Here is a 23047-nt window from a genome sequence, read left to right as displayed (position 1 = left end):
GCCTTAAAGATCCTTTAGTTCCAACCCCTCTGCCACCAGTCCAAGTTGCTCAGAGACCCATTTAACCTGGCCTTAAAACACTTTCAGGGATGGGGCATCCACAACTTCTCCAGGCAACCTGTTCCAGTGCCTCACCACACTCTCAGTAAAGAATTTCTTCCTAATATCTCATCTAAACCAACCCTCTTTCAGGTAAAGCCATTCCCCCTTGTCCTGTCACTATATGCCCTCGTAAAAAGTACCTCTCCAGCCCTCCTGCAGGCCCCTTTCAGGTACTGGGAGGTGCTTTAAGGTTTCCCTGAGGTCTTCTCTTCTCTAGGCCGACAAAAAGCATAATTTCATTTTAAATTTGAGGGAATTCATAAATGTAAGTATATAAGACATACCACATATATAGAAACATATAAATGTATAAATATTTACACAACATTCATATGTTTATATACTAATTTATACTATATAAAATTTCTTTAAAAACCTGTTTAAACAACTACTTTGAACCTCTAGACAGTGCAGAAGGTCAATTTCTGTATAAGCATGGAATGAATATGAATATTTTGCTGTTCAACATGTATTTGTCAAAATTATCATGAGTGTTTTGATGGGTTACTGCACGGTGATGCCTCACATACTGATTCATGTAAGGTACTTTGGCTGGGAAAAGAACTATGACATGGCCATGATCACAGGCAAGTGCTTCCAGCTCTTTAATTTTGTTGTCTGTGAGGTATCTAGCACAACTTTTATGTCATAAACATAAAACCCTAACTTATTATACTTTTTTGGGGGTGTAAATGTGTACTGTTACTGTGCAGTACAGCAAGACAGACTGCTCAGAGTTTAAACTACCAATACATCTTCCATCTATCTTGGACCAAACAGGTCAAAAGGCAAAATGACAGGTCATCTTTCACCCAAATGGCTTTTATCAAGGCTTTTACTGTTTGTTTAGTAAGGTTTGCAAAGGCAGAGTACAAATTACAGCAGCAGTGACTGTCACTATACGAACAAAGGAAAGAATTTTATGGTTTTCAAATAATCCTCACCACTCCAGCTAAGGGCTCCCCCATGCTAATGCTGGGCATAAACTAAAACATTCAAGGTAGCAACCAGTTACTTTCTGATTCTCTTTATTAGGGAGACAAGGAAGCACACTATCTAATGGTGAAGTAAGAGAAAAAAGACCTTCAAAAGCAGAAACTTTGCCTGTAGCAATTAATGAAAGGAAGAATCTTCTCGGTTCCATGAGTATTCAGCAGGTCATCTCATGTCAGACCTCAGTGAGGTGAGCCTAAGACAATACTCAGATTCATCTCCAGGTTTCACACTTACGCATTCCTTTCTCAATAATCACTAGTATTATCAGAGTCACAGAGGGATTTGGGAAACACGCTCCCCTAAATCCAAAAGCATGAGGCCAACACAGTGCTAATGCTGATCCCTCCTGGCCTGTCCCCATGGCAGCCAGCAACAGCTGGGCCGAGATCTCTACTACAGCAATCAGCACTACAAAACCAGAGAACTGTAATGCCCCGTTTCTTCTTGCTTACATCTCTTCGTGGATCATGCTCATAGCTGAAGGCAGTGCTTACCCTAGTTCCTATGCCATTGGTGGTGATCTTTGGTTATATCTCAAAATGTCTATGAAATTTAGCCAAAAGGCAATGTTCACATAGTTTGTATACTTTTTACTGGTACTCTTGCAGTTATTTCCTATCCTCCAGAACAGAGAATAAGTTCACCTTATTAGATACTCTTTAAAAACTACTCATTACATAAAGTAATAAGTTTTCACATCAGCGTTTAATAAAATGCTTTCTTGTGCTGCTAATAGGTGGGAAATTAGTGAAAAGGTGAACTGGTTAATTATAGAGGGTATTAACAGCCAAAATGAGTCACATGAACCTTATGCAATTGAGTATTGCTATTACATTAAATAATTCAGACTAAAACAGACACGTTGAGACCTCATAAAACCCTTCTCTATGATATTCTATTATAAGATTGTCTAACCAGAGGAATCTGAAAATTTGTTGCAAGTTTCAGACTAAACTGAATCCCAACTTTATTTTCCTCTCTGTGCCTGTAATTTATATACACAACAGCTTAAAATAAAATAAAAAAAAAATTAAGTAATGACTAGAGAACTCTGTTACCCTACCAAAGACTTTCTCTTCATGTCTTTATAATTTCTGAACACATAAAACTGGGGTTTGCTCTAGGCTCAAAATACTAGAAAAAAACTACAGGGCTATTAGATATTTTCACTCATTAATTAGTTAGATTCTTGGTTATACTCTGTGTGAACAGAACAGAAATGTTAACAGTCTCCATCTGTTAACATTTTTTTTAACATTCCAGAAACATTACAGGTGCAAGTTGCTTAAGTAACTTTTATATCAAAATACATTAAAACCTACTGGCCAACTTCTTGAAACTTCTGATGCTTTCTGTAACACTAAATAGAGGAATTCTCCCAGTATTGCTGGGCACAGCAAGGAGACTGACCACCTTTGAAGTTTTGGGAAAAAGGATATCTCTGATTTTCTGAGTCCTCCGTTAGCAGCTTGAGGTCCAGGGTGCAGCTTTGGATTAGCTCATCCAGTTTTTTCTCTTCCTGAGTCAGTTCCGTCACCTCCTTTGTGAGGCCTTGACGCTGTGCCAGCATGCCACCATCCTCTGACAGACTGCAGCCCCTAGAGATATAAAAAAGGAAGACACCCTTTCAGCACTTGTAAAATTTGGCCCTATACTACGGAAAAGGGGAGAGGCAGGGTGCGACAGTAAAAATCAAGGTCTTAGTGCTTTCTCTCCAAACTCACCCATAGCGAATCAACATAAACTATGCTTTCCAGAAAAAAGCATCTTTTTGTCATGACAACATACTTTGGAACTGCCATCAAGACGGAGAAGTTGAATATTCCTAAGCACTTCCAAAATCTTTTTTCTAAACACTCACTAAAAAAAGCTGAGGAAGGCAGTAGGTAGAGATGGATACCTGAAAACTACTCCACCTGCAGAAGTGAATGAGTCAATCCAGTATTCAGATAGGTCTCTAATTTCCATGACAAATGCTTTTTACACACTTTTCTTAACAGAAAAAGAAAACTTTATCCTAGCGGAAGGCATTTCAGATGACTCCTTGGAGCAAAGTGTTAGAATGGAAAGTGGGAGAAGAAAAACACTGCTGCACTGTGACAGTGAAATCAGCCAGCAGGGATGGAAAAGGATAATGAATACTTACATCCACTGAATGTTGTTTTTGGATTTTTTCTTAATGAGATGGATGCCTTCCAGTACATTAGTGATATCATAAATCCTCCTTTTTTGCACCTTGAGGACCTCTGCTGCTCTGTTCAAATCTAAGACCCCATCAGGAGACTGGCTCAGCAACTGAATGAACTTCTTTGTAAGAAGGCCAAGTGATGTATCATACCGAGTCTTTTCTGAAGGAGATTTTGGAGCTTGGAAAGAAAACAAAACAAAGCAAAAAGTTAAATCAGTTTTTCTCTGGTTTTGGTTCAGAAAGCAGGATCCAGAAATGAAAGGATATATATTACAGATACGTCTTTCATTTTTACTAAAGAAATCTCTCAAACCTCTGCATTAAAACACAACTTACCACTACATATTTATGTGTATTTCAAGATGTACTTTTCCAAAAGTCACAGGTACATGAGCAAACATATATATTTTTTAAATGCAAATATTTCCATTAGTTCAACAGATACATATAGCAATATTCTACTTAGGCTTTCACTATGTGAATTTGTAATAGTATTTTTTAGTATGTAATTATCCTGGTAGCAAAACAAAACAAAAAAACCCTATGACTCTCCTTCATCAGGCTGATAGCCAGCTTTCATCACGGTTTGATTTCCCCCCCTTCTAAATTAGAAGTCAGCAAGCGGCTTGGACCTTACTGGGCAACTCATGGTTTCCATGCACAAAGGCAGCATCTATATACTTTTAAACTTTTAAATACTTGGATTGGAATGATTTCTAATTCTAAATGTTTCAGGCCTTTCTGTCAAAGTAAACGAGCCGCCATTATTACAAGTCTGCTGTGCTGGTATATCTCAAACCCTTCATTTGCTCCCAGTATTATAAAGGATGGATTTTTAGGCTGATATGGTGATCTTCATGTTTTCAAGCATTAGGTCACACATTAAACTGCACAAGTCAGTCAAAACTAAAATCCTACCTGAGAGTGAACCTTTAGACTACACTAAAATATTTTGAAGAATATGATGGCTTTTCAATGAAAACCAAGACATTGCATGTTTGCAAAGAGAACCAGCTAACTGTATTTCCTTCTTGGGTAGATTTAAGGCTTGTTTGCACTGGGAAATGGAAGAAGATTCATAGAAAGGCTTGGGTTGGAAAGAATCTTCAAGATCATCCAGTTCCAACTCCCCTGCCATAGGCAGGAACACTTTCCGCTACACCAGGTTGCTCAGAGCCCCATCCCGCCCAACCTTGAAACACTTCCAGGGATTGGGGCATCCACAGCTTCTCTGGGCAACCTGTTCCAGTGCCTCACCATCCTCTGAGTAAAGAATTTCTTCCTAACATCTAATCTAAATCTCATTCACATCCACATGTGATCTTGTGGATTTATAGTAGAGTGGTTGCTTTGTTTTTCTTTGCGGTTTGGAATAGAGTAAGAGGATCAGAGTGATAAGGGCAAGAGGCTACTTGACCCCCACCTTAAATGGCATGCACCACATTCTTTGTACAGCCTTATCCACACTGCAGCAGCATCCTATGCACCAAAGAGTACTGAATTTCTATGAGAATCCACTTCAATTTAATATAGACTTCATTTAGTTCAATGAAGTGCAGTTTAATTAAAACAACTGTGGTCGTTTAACTTCTTTGCTTTAACGCTGTACCTTCAACTAATTTCACTTTTCCTATTTGCCTCAATAGAAACAAGTAGACTGGTGAGGAGGGACAAATATGTACCCCTTTGCGTTTCTTGCTCTCCAATCACTACCATTGCTGCCCCAGTCCTCTCCTTTCCCTATTTGCCTCCCTCTGCCAGCCTAATTCTCCTGCTGAAATCCTCCAAACAAGATAGCAAGGCTACAGCCCTCCTGCTGCAAGAAACCCACTGCCCAAGGCAATGCAGATATGAAAAAATTAGTACTTAGAGCAACCAGGCAGCAGGAGTAATTGTTCAGTCACATTGCAGGGAGAGAAGGCAGCTCAGAGCTCAAAAAGAGCATTTATTGTACCATGCTGCTGAGGCATGGTACAATTTGGAAAGAGCTACCACTCTTTCCAAATACCTGCCCATGGAAAGAAACCCTGGCAACCAGCTGCTGTAACTCCATCAGGGAAGGAGGAGGCTGGCCTGATGAGCCTTGCCTAATAACTCTGTGTTTGATCCCATCATAATACCTTCATTTTTCAGCATCTGCCTCTCTAAGCATCCCAATAGCATGTCCTTGGCTGAAGAGAAGGCTCTGGGTGGAGAGGATGCAGGCTGCCCAGCAGACAGAGGGATAGACCTGGAAGCCAGAAGCTTCTGCAGCCTCTCAGCAGCTGTGCAGCAATCTCTGCATGCTGCAAACTTGTTGTCCATTGCCTGCTGTGGAGTTGAGTTGTATGCATGTCCAGGTGAGAAGAGCAATGAACACACTCTCTAAGCTTGGTAATGCAGCCTGCTGTATTGGTTTGCTCCAATGTCAAGCTAGTAAAATAAAAAACTCTGTGCTGCCCAGCATGGTACAAGTTCTCTTACTTTTTGGACTATCTGGACTTCTTGTTGCAGCTCTTCCTTTCCCCTTTGGAGTCTTTAGTCCTTCCGCAAGATACTGGTGGCCACTTTCTCCTAGCTCCAGCCTTCGTTTTGCCTGTTAAAAAAAACAATTTTTTTTAAATTTATGGACAGTTAAGAAGTGTATTTCACTTTATCAAACACAAAATTGGGGCTATAGGACAGGCAGACAGCAGTGAACTTTTTGCAGCAAGGTATCAGGACAGGTTCATAGCTCATATGCATCACAATGGAATCTGAATATTTACTGGAATCCTAAGGTGGACTTAAACATGTCACTCTCAAAGGCTAGGTTGATAAGGTTTTTATTGGAAAATCCAACAATTTTTTTAAATTTGAAAAGCTGAGTGACAGTTGCATGGTGTATTTCAGTCTAGTTCAGACCTTCTTAAATAGGTATGAAAGATTTTGACTCCCACTTGAAAACATTTTAGTTGAGAAAAAACAATGACAATCAATTTCTCAAGCACACACATGTATGAACCCTCAAAGCTACATATCTTTTGAAAAACACCTTATATCCATCTAAGTTTGTGCACAGGTAGCATTAGTGCAAGTTATGTTTTTCCTTCACTATTTGAAAGGATGGCTTTGAAAGGACCTATGAACTTTCCATCAATGAAATACAAGACATGACATCAAAAGCAGCACTGAACAACTCTTCTCCTCTGCCTCTCAACAACTATTGTCCTTATTGAAAGCACAATCACTACATTTATTTCCCATTAACTAGCATGTGCATTAAAGCTGCCTACACAAAAGCAAGGTGGAGCAAAAGTACTATCAGAAAGATGATGCCTGAAAATCAGCTAAATGTTGCATTCAGCTCAAAGGAAAGCTGTGTACATCTTGAATAATGAAAAGAATTATGAAACTGTTAAACCATGCAACACACAGACAAATGTGTGTTCCTAGACAGAAACACAATATACTATCTTTGGAAACAATTCTATACCCTTCCATGCCACTCAGGTTACTGAAATGAAATCTGGGGATACTTGTTATCCTAACAATAGAAAGAACATTACCTGGAAGACAGAGGAAAAAGAAGAAAAAGAAGTTTTGTCTCTCTAATCAAGTTTAGACAAATAACTGCTTCTGAAGAATGTTGTTTATTCAGTTAGGTAGAGTAATTCAGAGTAACTCACATACTTTGCTTGTTTTTTAGACTCACCCCAAAGGGTTGGATAATATTCTGCTCCAAAGTGAACCAAGACAAAATAATACATTCTGCTAGGGAGTTGTATACAGATATTTCTGTATTGTGGATTTGTCTTGCACGTTTTACTTTAGGTCCGTGACCAAGAGAAAGCTCTAAATAAATTAATTTATATGAATTTGTTTATGGATAGCTAAGTAACATCTTTGTATTGGACTCCACTTGCAAACCTCAAACTTATTAAAAGGCAAGTTAAAGCACATGAAACTTGTACAAGCCCATGGTGTAACAGCATGTGCAGAGCACTCAAGCCACTCTTCCCTACATTTTGGGCGAAGGGGCACAAAATTCATTGGTGACAGAGCAAAACTGAACTGCATCCTCCTAACCAACACAGGCACTGCACTCCCAGCAGACCATTGGTGGCAGCTTCCAAAGGCCTGAAACACCTCTGCTCTGCTCAGCTCTGTAATCCAAGGACACAGATTTTAGAAAGGTCAACTGTTAACAAAAGCATCCAGCTAATATGTTTAGTCAATGTAATTGGATTAAATTAAGATTACAGCTATTCCACAGGGAGAAATACATTTCATACTTTTTAAAGTAAGTGTTTTTTCACCCTGAGAACTATAAGAGAAAAGGAAGGAGGGGTGAAGAGGGAACAATTCAGGGCGTGGGAAGACTAGGCTAAAGGGATACAATTAAAGATAAAAGAGAATCTCAAAACCAGGTGTGAGAAGGAGGGGCAATGCTTAAGACTTAAAATCCAGAGATTTGTAGCAGCTCTCTCCATCAGAAGAAAAACTTAGGTTTGGACTATACATCAAAACTTTTTGTCTCAACTTGTTTGCAAGACACAAACAACAGTATTTTGCCTCTGCTTTTGTGGTTAAAGACTTATAAGTTTCTCCCGTGAACTTCAAATAATCAGAGAGAACACAAAACAGCATCCATTGGCTGCACACAGCAGCACAAGCCTGTCTACATGTGCTGGGGTTACTACAAACAACATACTCTTGTCAATCACACCAGCATACTGTACCTGGGGACAGTGTGGGACTAGTGACTGGCTTCTGGAAAAATACCAAATGACAGAGAGAGTGCTACAAGATAGTAGTTTTTCAGGGTCTGAAGCATGCAGAAAGCCTGAGAGAGGCATAGAGCAAAATATTTTAGAGGGGTTTAAAAGATCTTGATTACCAACAGGCAATTTTAGCAAACTCTGAGGAATGCTTAATATCAGTCCAGATGTTACACGTCACTCAGCAAGTGCTCTCTTCCCCTTCCTGTTTTACAAAGTACATAACTGATAAGATGCAGGACTGAAATGGTGTATTCTCTCAATTTCTTCTTTCCTGAATTACAGACCAAAAATTTTCTCATGCTTTTGTCTTTGCAGGATCCTGGGTGACTCACAGTTTCTCTCTCCCATCTCCAAAATTATTCATAGTGCTTTCCCATATCAGGCTTCCCTTCAGGAAGCTCAAGATCTGTGCTCAGCAAAATCAGTGACCCTTTTAAAAAATATCTTGTATAACTTATTTCTGCTAGAGCACTATATTCATTATTTGCACTATTTGTACCAATTAGTATTATTTGTCTTTATTGCATTGTTCAATCAGTCATAGCATGCACAATCACCTGACACAATATGTGGGACCGGCTAAAAAGCAACAAGCCAAAGGATACCAGCACAAAGCATCCCAACGACAGGGAGAGATAGGAAGCACAGGGAGTAAGAACTTCTCAGTGACATGAAATCTGAGTGCAACAAATGGAAGTCTGATTCCTCAGGGGGACTGCGAAAGGATACAAAACACGAAGGGCAATGACACCGGTAAAGCCACAAAGTGATACATCCAGCAAGAGACATAAAAGTAACAGGAAAGCATCCCACTGAGCTGAACCAGACACCTCCCTAACACCTTGGTAAAGAAGTAAAAATTGTGGCATTAATTGTTTAACTTAAGTTTCTCTTCCAATAGTATGAACAACCCCTAATATAGATACAACAGATTCACTGTTCAGTACAGACCACTAAAAACTGGTGGCACCTTGACTCCTATGTAGTTTTGCCCTTTTAGCTTCAATCCTTTTTCAAAAAAAAGAGACTCAGATAGCTACCACAATTAACATCAGAGGCAAACCCACAAGAATATCTTCAGAAAAATACTTGTCTATATAGGAAAATAGTTTAAAAACTCCTAGGATAAGCTAAGTATTTTCAAGTAGGCAGGACCTGATGCAATTCACTTTACAATACTCAGTCTCAGGGATTAAGTTTTAAGAGGACGTGTGAGGCAGATATGCTTGCAGAGGAGTAGAAAAGGTACAAATGCAGTTTTCATGAATTGAAAAAAAAGGGGTAGAAAAGGTGCAAATGGGAAATTATAGCCCATTCCTCTTAATGGGCTGTTTTGACTTCATGGCTACCTGGGTCTAACAGGTTGCTGACCACCTCTTCTGCGTTCTTCCTCCATCCCTGTGCTCTCCCTGCTACCCTGGTGCAGGCAGCACCTGATCGATGCGTCCTCATCAGTCCCCCCCAAAAGCTGCTTGAAGGGGTCACAACCAGCAGTAACTTAGTCCCCTTCCAAAACAGAAGTGAGTTTTCTGCCGGGTTATCCCTTGGGGGTGATGTGTCTGCACTGAGAACTGCTGAGCAGAAGCGGTGTGACACCACCCCATGCCCCTTGGGGCATCAGCTTGGCATTTGAGTGGCTTCACTTTCCTGTCACACAGCAATCAACTTCACTTCTCAGGGAAAGAAACCGGCGGCAATTAGAAGGAAAAAAATAGACAAGTATGTGCTAAGCATTAGGTAACAGCCGGCACAAGGTTTTGTCAAGATAGCAGAGAGCACAGTTCTGTGGTGAGGCAGACAGCATGTTTTTGAAGACTGCATCATGCCCAACCAAAACATCATTTTCTACAAGAACTATATTTCTGAGTTTGAGGGGAGCAGTAAAACACCCTCTAATTCTTTCCAGTGATAAAATCATGGAGCATAACACTAAAATTTTTCCTGTCAGATGTGTCTCAGCTTTATTACTGAATGCAAGTTAGTTGCAGTGTTTGCAAAGAGACATACCTAAGAAAAATTGCATTACCTGGGCTACCTTTTTAGAATTCTTTGTCTGAAAGACTCCTGCACCCATTATGCTTCAGCAAGCATGTAAAACTTGATAGAAGAATGATCTGAGTTGGGCATATTCTATTACCCCCAACCCCAAAATTTAAGAACACCTGGAAAAGTGCAGTCAGAACATTTTCATTACAAACATGAAGAGCCAAATTCCATTTAAAATTAGTGTCACAGCTCTTGGGCCTGCCCAGGCTCTGCACATCCCATCTCCTTGGAGGTCCCATTCAGGCCAGAGACACATCTTAGTCCCCTGCTCCCCTAGCAGCCATTCAAGGTATATTAGAGAAGCAGCAGTCTGATTTAAATACAAAAGGACAAAAGTTGAACTCAGAATGAGAGCAAAAGTGCCCTGGGACAAAGCCTGCTGAGATGGGGACAGAAGATAAAATAACTTATTCCAAACAAAGATGGGATGAAGAGCTGAAAAGAAACTCCAGTTTAGGGTTGACTGGGCAGGAAAAACAGGAAGACTGGAAATGACAAAGCATAGCAAGGAATAAATTGTTTATATTAAATGATAGCTGATAGTGAATTAAGCAGCAAGTCAGAGAAATGTGTCTTAGGGCTCAGCTGTGGGTGCCTCAGTGCAAGGACTAAGATGGGTAAGTTAAGCAAGGGATGATGACTAAGCCTGGAGTAGTCTCTAGAAGATATTACAATTGCTAGGGGCAGATAAAATGGCAGCTTTTCTGTATGCCACGACAATGCTGATATTACTGGGGAGGGGATGCAAGCCTTTCCAGGCAGCACAGATAAATTTTGACCGCAGTGAGGAAGCCATAGCACAGATGCTTTACCAATCCACACACATTTTCCACAGGCTTTCAACTACATTTTCTAAATTAAGCAGTCACTTAAAAATACAATTTATAAGCTGAAGTTCTGGAGGCACAAACTCTAGAAAGCTGTTCCAGAGGTCAGGAGCAGCAGAGAAGAAAGAAAACATCTTAAAGGAAAGGGCAAATTAAACTTGAGCTTGATGAGGAAGGAACACAAGAGAAAAAAGACACCTTGGGGTGAATGCACAGAAATATTCATACACTAAGGAAATGTCTCCACTGAACGAGGTGATACAGGCTATGCATTTAGAACATACTCAAATGAACAAACCCTGGTATGTGGAGAGCCCTGAGTGCCTGCCAGAGGGCTGCACCCAGCTGAGGGCATGGCAAACAAGACTGCTACCGCCAGGAGAGACTGAAAAATAGTGAGAGGTGCAGAGAGGAAAGCAGAGGAGCTCTCAGCAAGGAAGGGGTTGAGCTCTGCTGGTCAGCTCACAGCAAAGAAACACCTGAGGTCAGCAAAAAGATGCAAGAGGACTACCAGAGCTCCTGTCTTCGGACTCTACTGACAACTCATTTCATACCTACTTCCTCATAGCTCAACAGAAATAAGTCTGCAGTTCAAACTCCTGGAAGGGAGAGGAAATTCAGTTTTCCACAAAGAAATATTTACCCCAGTGGTCTACGCACGGATACCAATAATTTGTACCATATTACCCCAGGTTTCAGTAGTTAATTCTGACAGTATAAAACATTTAAAAGGAGGTTAAAGAAAAGAATAGGAAGATAAAGAAAGAGCTGGGAATTAAACTATTCATACGTAAAAGACAATAAACTAAGTATGTCCTTAAAAGGAGAGTTCAAAAAGTTCTCTCAACTCTTCCCAAAAATATAACTTCTTTGTCAGAAGTAGGCATTCCCATACAGAGGAACAAGCGGAACAAGACCAGGAATGTCAGTTTAATGAAAACGTGACCTCAAAATTCAGTTTTACACATCGCCCATTCATTAGACTGAGGTAAAAGAATATGAAAAGATACATAAAAATAGTGCCTTGAAAATTGAATACATTGTAAAACCAACACAAGGCAGAAAAGGAGTCTGAAATAATAGCTACTTATTCACCAGGATTATTAGTTGAGTGACAAGCAGCTCATATTTAAAGTAAAATTTAAAGAATCATTTTAAAGCAAATGAAAACACAGCTTACAGAAATCATCCTGATCAACCTACTCCAACACAAAAGCCTCAAATTTTTTTCACACAAAACAGCAACTGTATTAAAAGAGGATCAAAAAAATCCTTTCTATTATAGCAATTTCTGTTTCCTACACTATCCCCTTATTTTTCAGCTTATTACAGTTTTGACTGAGGGAAATTCTTCTCTAGCTCTTATGTTGAAATTATTAATTCAGCTACTAATTGGCAAATCAGAGCTCAAATCAGTCCAGCAGTTTAATTACCTAGGCAGCCTCATCTCCTCGGATGGTAAGATTGACGGGGAGATAGACAACAGGTTAGCAAAGGCGTATAGTGCTTTCGGAAAGCTTCATAAAAGAGTTTGGCGAAATAAACACTTGAAGAAAAGTACAAAGATCAGTGTTTACAGAGCCATTGTGCTGTCTACTCTTTTATATGGATCTGATCTACCACCACCACCTGCGTCTCCTAGAACGCTTCCACCAACGCTGCCTCCGTACAATCCTAAACATCCACTGGTCAGATTATGTGACCAATACATCTGTTCTAGAACAAGCAGCAGTCACAAGTATTGAGGCCATGTTGCTGAGAACACAGCTGCGTTGGGCAGGGTACGTCTCAAGGATGCAGGACCACCGCCTCCCTAAGATCTTGCTTTATGGTGAACTTGCCACCGGCTGCCGTAAGAGAGGAGCCCCGAAGAGGAGATACAAGGACTCCCTGAAACAACATCTCAGCCTTGGCCATATTGATCAACATAACTGGTCTACTCTGGCCTCCAATCGAGAGGTCTGGAGACACACCATCTATAACGCTGCTGATGCCTTTGAGAACGCACGCAGGATCACTCTTGAGGAGAAAAGACAACGCAGAAAGAATCGTGCCTTGCAGAATTTACCACCTAAGGAGTCTTTCTGCTGTGCCTTTTGCAACTGGACGTGCCTGTCTCGTATTGGCCTTTTTAGCCACCAACACGCTTGTAACAAACGTGGGTAGAGTCCTTCCCAAATCTTCGTTTGCAAAGCCTAGCCATTCAGCTACAGTCCAATTGCTTGTTTCTAATGTAGATGACTATTAAAAGAAAATCCCCTTTGTATGTCTTAATCGGGTTCATAATTTAATAAGATGCACCTCACAATTATCAAATTAAATGACATTCTGATCATCTGCAGCCTCTCCTTATTAGGTATTTGACACTGAGGGCTGAAGGCTGATGGTGTTACTCTGGCAAAGTTTCTTTCAAGGCCTAATTAAACGATCCTATTTTCCATTTTCATGATTCCCTCAGAAGTATCACAAGTGTCAAGGAAATCATGAACTGTAAGTGTTTAAAGATCAAACCATGACTTATATTTAGCTCCAAAAAGTTAAAATGAGGGTGGCCAAGTTTCAGCAGCAAATTCTTGTTTAAAAGTAGGACCCAAGCCAGAGGAACTGAACGACGGCTTTCCCTTCTCAGGTTGAATATGCAGGAAGAAGCAGCGCAAGTGCCATGAGTGCCTCCAAGTCATTGCTGCAGAACATCACACAAAGTCATTTTTAACACCCACAGAAAGGAATATATTAGCTTTCAGGCACGCTCAGCAGTTTGAGCATGGATAGCTTGCTCCTGTGTTAGTGGCACTGTGCATCAATGCCACCCCAATGTGGCAGTTCACACTTCTCTCGTCTCAAATCCCTCTGAACAGAAGTACATTTTCAACCTGAAGGAAACCAAGAAAGTGCTAAGACGTAGCAATGACAAATGGTGGTTTCTCACTATACCTACAGCAGGTCATTTTTACTAAAGGAGGATTATAATCTTAGTGTACCAATTACCTTTGATTTTCATCCTGATATCTCATGTTACCCGACCTGCCAGAAGGTCAGAGTATCTCACAGTTACCACCACTAACACAATTCTGATGTTGAGGTAAGTGGACAACCCCATTCGATGCTATTCCATTTTCTGCTCATAGAGCTACTCAAATGCCATGGGATCAGCCTATGCCCTGTAAGACTTGTGTTCAGTATAGCAGCCACCGTCAAAACGTGCAGCTTATCTCATTCTCCTACTCTGCTGCAGTACTTTGTATTTTCCTTGCACTAAAAGAGGAAGGGCATTACAACGGTTATGCAAGAAATAAACCAAAGCATAAGCCATGCTTCTGGCCTCAAACCAAGAGAATTACACCTATGCTGCATAGGAAATGAATCATCTGAGATCTTTCTTATTGCAATTTTTTCCACCACATATGAAACAATTACTTCTTACTAGAAGCATTGGCTTTGCACTGTACTGAGGTCGAAAGCTCCAGTTACCACTTCATGTTGAAATATGAAAAGTTATTTTCAGGAAACTGCACCCAGTTTTTCATCTCAACTGCTAAATTGCCCAAGGTGAGGAGTGCATGTGTCTCTGGGTAGTCCTGAAACGGCTCCGTCCCACAGCTACCCCCTCACCTCAACAGATGCCAGAGGCTGAGCTGCACCTGCCTGGTTAAGGTGGAAGCTCTGGAGACATGAAGATGTAATGACAAACAGTAAAGACTTGCACGCAAAAGCACTCCACCTGTGGGGTGCAATCCTGACCACAGGTTTTTTGGGGTGTCCGAATGCAGCAGGACAGTTTCCCTCCCATTCCCTGGAAAGCATGGCCAGGGCCATGGTGGTAAGGCTAGACCTGCCACCAGCAGGCTCTAACGCCAGCCTGATCCTACAAACCGACGTCAAAGCTCCCAGCCATTCGCCCACCCCCGTTCCCAGAGACATCGCTTCAGCCAGGCTGCTGCCTCCAGAGCAAAGCTTGGGGGTTTTCACTTGTGGTTCGCATCAGTAATTTCTCACCACAGACATCCTTTGAAGGAGAAAAGACTGTCATAAAGTGGGCCTGATGCTGAACTTCCAAACTGATGGCAAGCAGGTGGTGGCTGAGGAACGTGACGGGACATGAACAGAAACAGAACAGGATGTGATGGCAGAGCAGCCATGTAAGAGACTTTTTAGTGTAATTTCTTTGTATTGGATTTATATGTCACAATTACACCAACACAGGTCCACTTTTTATGTTACCCATCAAGATCAAAGTAGGCCAAATAAGGAAGTGATAGTTTAAATTCACATGGTGAGTGACAGGGCACCACATGTCCACGTGGCTGCAGAGCTGCTTGCAGTGTTTCAGTCCTTAAGACTTTCAGCCTCCTGACTAGCAAGGCTAAAATTGAACTGGACCAAGGGCAATAAATCTTTCATTTCATTTTAAGGTGGATCCCAAAGAAAAACCATTGCAAAGGAGTCAGTCTCAAAATATATCCTAGAGAACATTTTGACTTCAGTATTTAAGGACTGGTTTTTAAAGTACTCTTTTTAAAAAGCCATCAACTTCAAAATAAGATTGTGATTGGATTAGTTCCACTGAATGGCTTCCACTCTATGTGTAGAAATTAGCACAGCTACTTAAAAAAGAAAAACTTTCAGTCTGTTGTCTGCCAAATTGCCTGCTAAACAAACAAGCCCTGGGATTGGAGGAGGAAGGACACTGAGAGCTGGAGAATAGAATAGGATGAACTTCCTTGAAGGAAATTCCAGTAAATGCCATGGAGTATTACATAAACAGGTTAAAAATTATAGCAGCAGCATACTGGGCATATATATTGACATAGGAATCAGGAGAAGTGCTATTTCTACTTACATAATATACAGAATAAAGTCATAAATTTCTCTAGGAAAATGTAGTTAATAAGACTGGATCCATAAAAATTGAAAAGTGAGAAGGAGGAGCACTTACAAAGCCACACTAGTGCTATCTCAGTGTGGGTGCTCTGTAATGATGCAAGATTGGGCTTGCATCACAAAGTTTGCTCACTAAATTGCCAGCCTAAGCCACAGCATCTTGAGCTTTGTTTTCCTTGGATACAGGACATCTACAGGGAAGGACGATGTCTGTGGAATTACACCAATGAAATGCAAGTTTTCTTGTCTGCACAGGTCTGTGGTTCGAGATTTCCCACCCTGGCACCCCAAACCTTCCTGTACTCCACACAAAATACCCATATGAAGTTATAAAAGAGCAGTGCCAAGGGACTGCATCACCTGACTTACTGAGAGGTGATTCATAGGGAACTAAATAACTTGCACATCCTTTCAAAAATTAATGTCAAAAAGGATCTGTATGCAAACACTTCAGAAACTACAGCAGAGAGCTACAAACTAGAAGGTAGCAAGTTTTAAATACTCAGGTGCACATGAACATTAGTGTTAGGTATTCATGCCCCCAAAGAAGATGAATCCTTCCTTAAAAACGTCGACACCAATCTTGACTCCACATTTTTAATTCACTGCCTGAGGTACGATGGCTCTTACATCTTTCTTCAATTAACGTAATTAGTTATAAGAAGTCAGATCTGAAGTAGTAAAACCTTTTATTTTGAAGTACTTTCTTAATCTAGTTCCATACAAGTATAAAAACATATATAGCTAGATTCCCCAAAAGTAATAAATGGACTTTGAATCCATTTAGGGTGATAAAAATATTATCAAGTTTCCAAAGGTCATTGAGAAAGTTGACAAAATACATTCAGAAGACCCAGATGAAATGCAATGATCTGCATTTACAGAGTCAGACGATAAGAAATACCATACAGTGCTAAGCATTTACTGTCAAACAGTTCTGTACATTAGGTCAACAGTTAGAGTGTTAGTTCACTTTAAGGAAGTCTCAATATTGTTCAAAGAGATTAACCCTGACAAATTATTTCTGCACCTACAAGCAACTATAATGCTGACTTTGCACATGAGATTGATTTATCATTTGCAAGTTAATTGAGTTTTGAAAATGAAATTATCAGTATCACATAAAAAAGATCCTTAAGTAACCTTGAAGAAATTAACACAATAACCTTCTCTTCATACCAAACCTCAGAGTAACAAAAATAAAAGTGCCCAAGAAACAGGAAACACGATTTACATACCCAAAAGCAACTATTTCTAGAAGCAGTTGGAAAGGAGGCTCCAGATCAGCAGAAAGTCACAGAAATAGATAAAAGCATTATGAGAAGAGAGAGAGGGAGAGAATCACAGATAGCAGGGACCTGGAGATACCAGTTGTGGTTGACAGCCTCCTCCCTCCAAGATCTGGAGCTGGTACTGCCATCAGAAGGTTTCTTCACAGCACATTTCTTTGCCTACAAACTGATTTTCACCTAGTCTGGGTTGCTCAACTCTAGGAACTGATGATTTCCTCCCTCCACACATCAAGGTAGGCATGTACTCTTATTGCACAGGCCAGTTTGGCAACAGCTTATGTGGCTGAAATGGCACAAAGATAGCCGAGTTCTTAATGTTTTAAATGCTATGCAATGTCATAAAGAAAAACTAATCCACCGAGCTTTTGTTGTGACGCGCATACTACCCCAGCAGTATTTTATCACTCCATCAGCCACACCAAGGAGTAGAACAACCTGGGAGTGCTGGAAAAATGACAATAAATTATTTAGTTCAAATAGGAAGTTTTACTTATTCTCATTGACAGAGAGGGAACAAAAACAAGACAAGAAGGCAGCAGTTCATAAGAAAAGTGAATGAGTATTGGCAGAAAAAAATATTTTTTTTTTTCACATTTGGATAAATTCTGTCATGCAATGCACAGGGCAATCTAAAAAATTGATGTGATAGCCTAATTTACAAAATAACATCCAAAACAGATGTGTCATCACAGGGAATACATTTTTAGGGGAAAAGAAATTGAAGTTGCTCTTCTTTCTCAGATTATGTAGTGTATTTTTGAAAAGTTATCCCTTTTGGCTCCAGTAAAGCAGAAAATCTCAGGTTATGGAGTCAAAATAAGGACTTGAATCTACATGAAAACTGACCCACACCAGACACAATCTGTCCATTCTACTTTGTCTTCTTCACTGTGTATTCCCTAAATACCTTGAGAGGACTCCTCCAGAAAAAACTGTAACTACCTTTAAGTCTCAAATTTTAAAATAAAGTGAATTCACAATTTCCCTCTTACCTGCCCTTTGAGCAAAGAAAAGAATCCAGCTTTCTAATATGAACTCCTACGTATCCCAGACTAGTTGCTATGCCATTGTAGCCAAGGATAGGAATACAATTTCAGAATCCTCTTATGAAAGGTAAATGAACAAGTACTTGTCAGGAAGGACCATAAACACAGTTGCTCTCTCCAAAAAGCAGGTACATGGACTTGTTGACCTCAAGGCTGTTCAGAGCTGAAATTACAAAGCATAACTGCAAAAAAATTAGAGCAAAACATTCATAGTGTCAAAACTTGAAGGTATCAACTCATGATTATTTTTCCCTCACTTAAAAAAAATAAAAATCTAATTTCCACTCTGAGTTTGCATTGTTTCAGTATTAAGTTCTCCATGTGCTCAAGTTCAGCAACTTAAGAAGTCCTTTAACACCAGAATCATCTCACTAAGTGGTTGAGGTGGGAAAGCATCTCTAGAGACCATCTAGTCTACCTGCCGCTGCTCAAAGAGGGGGCAACTAGAGCAAGATGCTCAGGGCTGTATTCAGCTGGGGTTTTAAAATTGTCAATGAAGGAGACTCCACAACCTAAGAGACCTATTCCATCATTTGATCACCCTTGCTGTAAAATCTTGTGCTTAAATGGAATTTCTTCATTTCACTTAGTGCCCATTACCCTCCATCCTTTTACTGTCCACCACTGAGAACAGCCTGGCTCCATCTTCTTCAACCCCTTCCCTCATGTATTTATATACCTCCAGACTCAACAGTCACAGCTTCTCAGCCTCTCCTTGTACAAGAGATGCTCTGAGGCCTTCACCACCTTCACAGCCCATTTACTGAACCTGTTCCAGTATGCCCATGTCTCTCTCATAATAGGGAGCCCAGAAGTGGACCCAGCATGTCAGATGTGTCTCACCAGGGCTGAGCAGTGGGAAAGGATCATCTCTCTCAAGCTACTAGTAACACAATGCCCAATGCAGCCCAGAAGGCCATCAGTGACCTTTGCCATAATAGGGCATTGCTGGGCACAGGATCCCCACGGCTCTTTTTTCTGCAGAACTGCTTTCCAGCAGGTTTGCCTCAGTCCATTCTGGTGCCTGGAGTTATTCTTCTCCAGAGGCCAGAGTTTGCACTTCTTTTCCTGAACTTCAGGAGCTTCCTGTCAGCCCTTTCTCCAGCCTGTCAAGGTCCCTCTGGATGGCAGTGCAACCATCAGCTATATCACACGTCCCCCCAAATTCTATATCTTGTATATCAATTTAGTATTCCCTTAATATTAATTTCTTAAGTAAAATATTGCTTAAGTAAGTTGCACTGAAGGGCATTTCCTTTAGACCTCAAATAATTTTTGCTGCCCTATTTAATATCATCTTCTATTTTCAACATTTTCCCCTTACAAGTCCTAGCCCTGAATTGCATGTTTTTTTAAGTATCAGCTGCACCAAAACTGTTGACTGAGGCAAAAGTATACCCCCTCTTGTTCCTTTCTTTGTACATGCCAGGATGCAAACCTCAGTGCCATCGCTTCTCAGCGTTGTGCTGGAAGCTGGTGTGCTGTTGCTTGTCCACTACAGACTTCCCAGAAGTGTTGCTTTCCAGGATACAGGCCCTCTTTCATAAGGCATAGCCTGCATTCCCTGTTCTCTGGCATACAACTTTGCCTTTTGCTGTATTAAAGACACAGTGTGTTTGAATGTGGCTACAGTGAAAGTTTTGAGAGCTCCATTATCATTTACTATTCTGCTGGCAATTACTATCAGTAACAGTTTTTTTGTTTACTTCTGTGACAATGATGAAAGCTCCAGAGTACTGAGATTAGTGCAAATACTCACTGGAATCAATCAAAAGGACTCTTTTCCTGCTACTTCGCCAATTTTTAATCCAATGCCATGTTGACAGTTACTTTTTTTTTTATCAAAATGCTTTACAAAATTAAACATAGTTCCTATCAGCCTCAGTCACATGTCAGACAGCTGTATCTTTGCTAACTTTTAACTTCTGGTAGAAAGGCAGGAAAAGAAGAAAGGTGAAGCTGAGAAGAGCTGTGCTGATAAACACTTTTGGAAGTACTCTTTGCAGTGCTGTATGCAGAACTCCATCCTCATAATTGTACACTACTTAAATCCTCCAAAAAGGGTTATTTCAAGACTGTTGGCCATCCCAAGTGTTTGGGAATTTTTATGGGTGCTGGCATGAGACTGGAAGAGCAGAACATTAGCAGAGAGGCAAAAGAGATGACGCTTAGATCAAAAGCAGAAGCTCGCATGTCTATTTAGGAGCTTTAATTTCCAGTCACTGTAGCCTCAAGTTTAGAGAAAGTCCATTTGGCTTCTATCACTGCTGCCTTCCCCCTCTTTTCCTTTTTGCTACCTGTCTTGCTGTATAACTATGCAGTTATTAGAACTGTCCAATAGGCAATAGACAGCTAAATGGGATTTTCCAGAAGCCTGGAAAAGTCTTCCAGTGGAATCTAGCACTAAAATACCACCTATTAAAGGCTGCACTAAAAATTCCTTTCTTTAAATAACTTTGAAGAGAGAAGAAATCTATCTACTCAATTTAGGTCCATGGATTCTTCCACAAATGTACCTGAATCTGTTCAGAAGATAAATGACCATATGGTTTAATTGTGCCTTCTTCGCAGAAACATAACTTTCTCTTTTATGATCAGTACACCTTGATCCTTTTCATTTTCAAATGCAGTCCCATTTATGAGTCATCTTTCTCTCCTCTCACACACTTTTCAGTCTCTCCTTTTCATACTTTTCCTCTTGTTTTAGTAAAAGCTGTAGGTAGGGCAAACTAAAATAGCAAGTTTCACAACTGGACATGAGACATCCTTAAATTTAGATCAAATAAGCCCTTCCAAAGTACACGGGAGCTTTCCATCCAGACAGATTTATAAAAGCTACATATAATTATGGAAAGGAATAAGATCAAAAATAGCCTGTGTATGATGGCCTTTCTCAACAGTATATGGATAGGAAGGAGGACAGTCTTATTCTCTTAGCAGACAGAGGAAAGGTAAAACAAACTTAGGACAGCCATGGGAAGCCTCCACCAGTCTATAAGCTTGTTAGATGGCTAAAAATCCTTAAGCACGATAGATTCTCAAAACAATTCTCATTTTCTACACTAATTTTTTTCCCAACCCTAATTCCAAACTGTAATCAAACTGTAAAGCTACAATTACCCAAGAAAACTCAATTACATTTTACTATCTGAGACTGGAGGTTCTTATCCAAGCTAAAGCAAAGATGGTCTTGGAAGAAACCTGCTTTGCCAGTCATTGGTTTGTCTTGGAAGTATAAAACTCAAGAGAACGCAAAAACCTGTTGTCTTGCCTTGACATCCATAATTTCTACCCTTTCAACAGGCGCCTGCTGATGATAGCAGCAAGAGTCATCTTACTCCCGACTTTCCTCCCACGCTTTGCACTGGCAAGAAGCCCTCATGCACTCTGTGTTAACTTGGAACAAGTTTTGCAGCATGGTCCTACACTTTCCACCACAAACTGGAAATTTTGTGTCCACTTCAGGTAAATACATTTTATTGAATTAAATACAAGAAAGTAAATATGGCAGAGTTACAGTGCTCCTTGTGTAAAACATTGACTTCCAAAATAAATAGGAATGCTACACAGCTTTTGCATATTACTATCCTGCAAGTGTTTCAATGCACAATGGTGCTAAAGAAAGTATTAGGAGAAAGATGGAAATTCTGGCAGCCACTGAGGGGAGAGCTGAGGCTTCTGGCAGTGGGCAGTGTGTGTAAGGATTGAGAGATAAATTATGTTTGAAATTAGGAAACAGATTAAAGCGATAACTTTTATTTTGCAGCCCCATTAGTTACAGGCTGTCCCCAGAGTTAGTTACAGACTAGTTGAGTTTGTATGTGGAGGTTTCCTTGCAACCACAATACACCTCCTTTTAAGCCAAAGCTGAAATTCAGCAGTGTATTTTGGTCACAAAGGCAGAATTCTGCAGCAGCAGCATGGAATAAGCAGGGCCCTGGGTGCTCCAGGCTGGCTTTACCTCACTACTTGAGGGGCAGAAAAGTGCCTTTGCTAGGAGTGCAGTCATGAAGCTCAACCTTCCTTGAAAAACTTTGCATATGACCAGCATTCATTACCACTCATCTTTCCAGAAGCTTAGGAGCCTTCCCACCTTCATAAACTCTGCAAGATAAGACCCTCAGCTACGGTTGCTGCGGCTGTTGGTTGTAAAAGCCATTGCAATTGCTATCTCCAGGGATTCTGTGACCTTTCCTGCAAGACCACAACTCCTTTACTTTCATCTGTTAACAATCAGTCACATTAAAGCCCCGGTCAGAGCGACTGTACCTGCCCAAGCAGCACAGCCAGTCTTTCCTCAGGAGGTATTCCCTGATAGCAGTGACTGGGGAGAGGGCCTACAGTATTGCAAGCTCACTACACACATAACTTCTAGGCACAAATTACATTTATATCTTCACCTACTTCAATGCCAGCCGTCAGACTGTAATTAAATTACACGTAGCCTGGGAACCTCAGTCAGGGACTGGAAGCAGAGCATGGTGCAAACGGCACTGAGAGAACGCAGATTCTCAGTTTACGCAAATATGGGTTTCCTCTGTGAAAGGAGAATGTTTTCAGCCATGTTTACTCCTCCACGTACTCTGTAACCCACTAAACTGCCACCAAGCCTTCCAAAGCTGAAAGCGGGAGATAGGTAGAGCGTGTGAGTTTCCTTCAGCCCTTGGGCACTGCCAGCAAGCCTCTGGCAGCTGCACGTCCTCGGTAACCTAAGCAGTGAGTAACAGCACAAAAGCTGCCTATTTCTTTACAGAGCCATCTGTTAGGTTTTCGTTACGCACAACTCCACTGGCTTCTAGGAGATGCTGAGGTCACACACGCAACGAGGCTCTTGGTCTGCTGCCACACAAAGTGAGGTGTCCTATGCGTGGGGAGAGGGCATGGAAGGGGACAACCTCTGCCAGCCACCTCCACCCCAATCATGGGG

At 40.8% G+C, this 23047-nt stretch overlaps 1 protein-coding gene across 3 annotated transcripts in view; it reads right to left on the bottom strand.

Moving 5' to 3' along the window:
• Window positions 1-23047, bottom strand: part of E2F3 (E2F transcription factor 3) — a 43014-nt gene that overhangs the window by 6000 nt on the left and 13967 nt on the right. For all 3 annotated transcript variants that reach the window (XM_032674582.1, XM_032674590.1, XM_032674601.1), the window contains exons 2-4: window positions 5750-5861; window positions 3245-3464; window positions 2538-2696 (exon numbers count right to left, since the gene is read on the bottom strand). In XM_032674582.1, the coding sequence (XP_032530473.1) occupies window positions 2538-2696; window positions 3245-3464; window positions 5750-5861 (491 nt within the window). The remainder of the gene's footprint in view (window positions 1-2537; window positions 2697-3244; window positions 3465-5749; window positions 5862-23047) is intronic.

The sequence above is a fragment of the Chiroxiphia lanceolata genome, chromosome 1 (genome assembly GCF_009829145.1).
Source record: "Chiroxiphia lanceolata isolate bChiLan1 chromosome 1, bChiLan1.pri, whole genome shotgun sequence".
In the NCBI taxonomy this organism is placed as follows: domain Eukaryota; kingdom Metazoa; phylum Chordata; class Aves; order Passeriformes; family Pipridae; genus Chiroxiphia; species Chiroxiphia lanceolata.
Note: the sequence above shows the minus strand (reverse complement) of the source record. Positions and strands in the feature narration are given on the sequence as shown.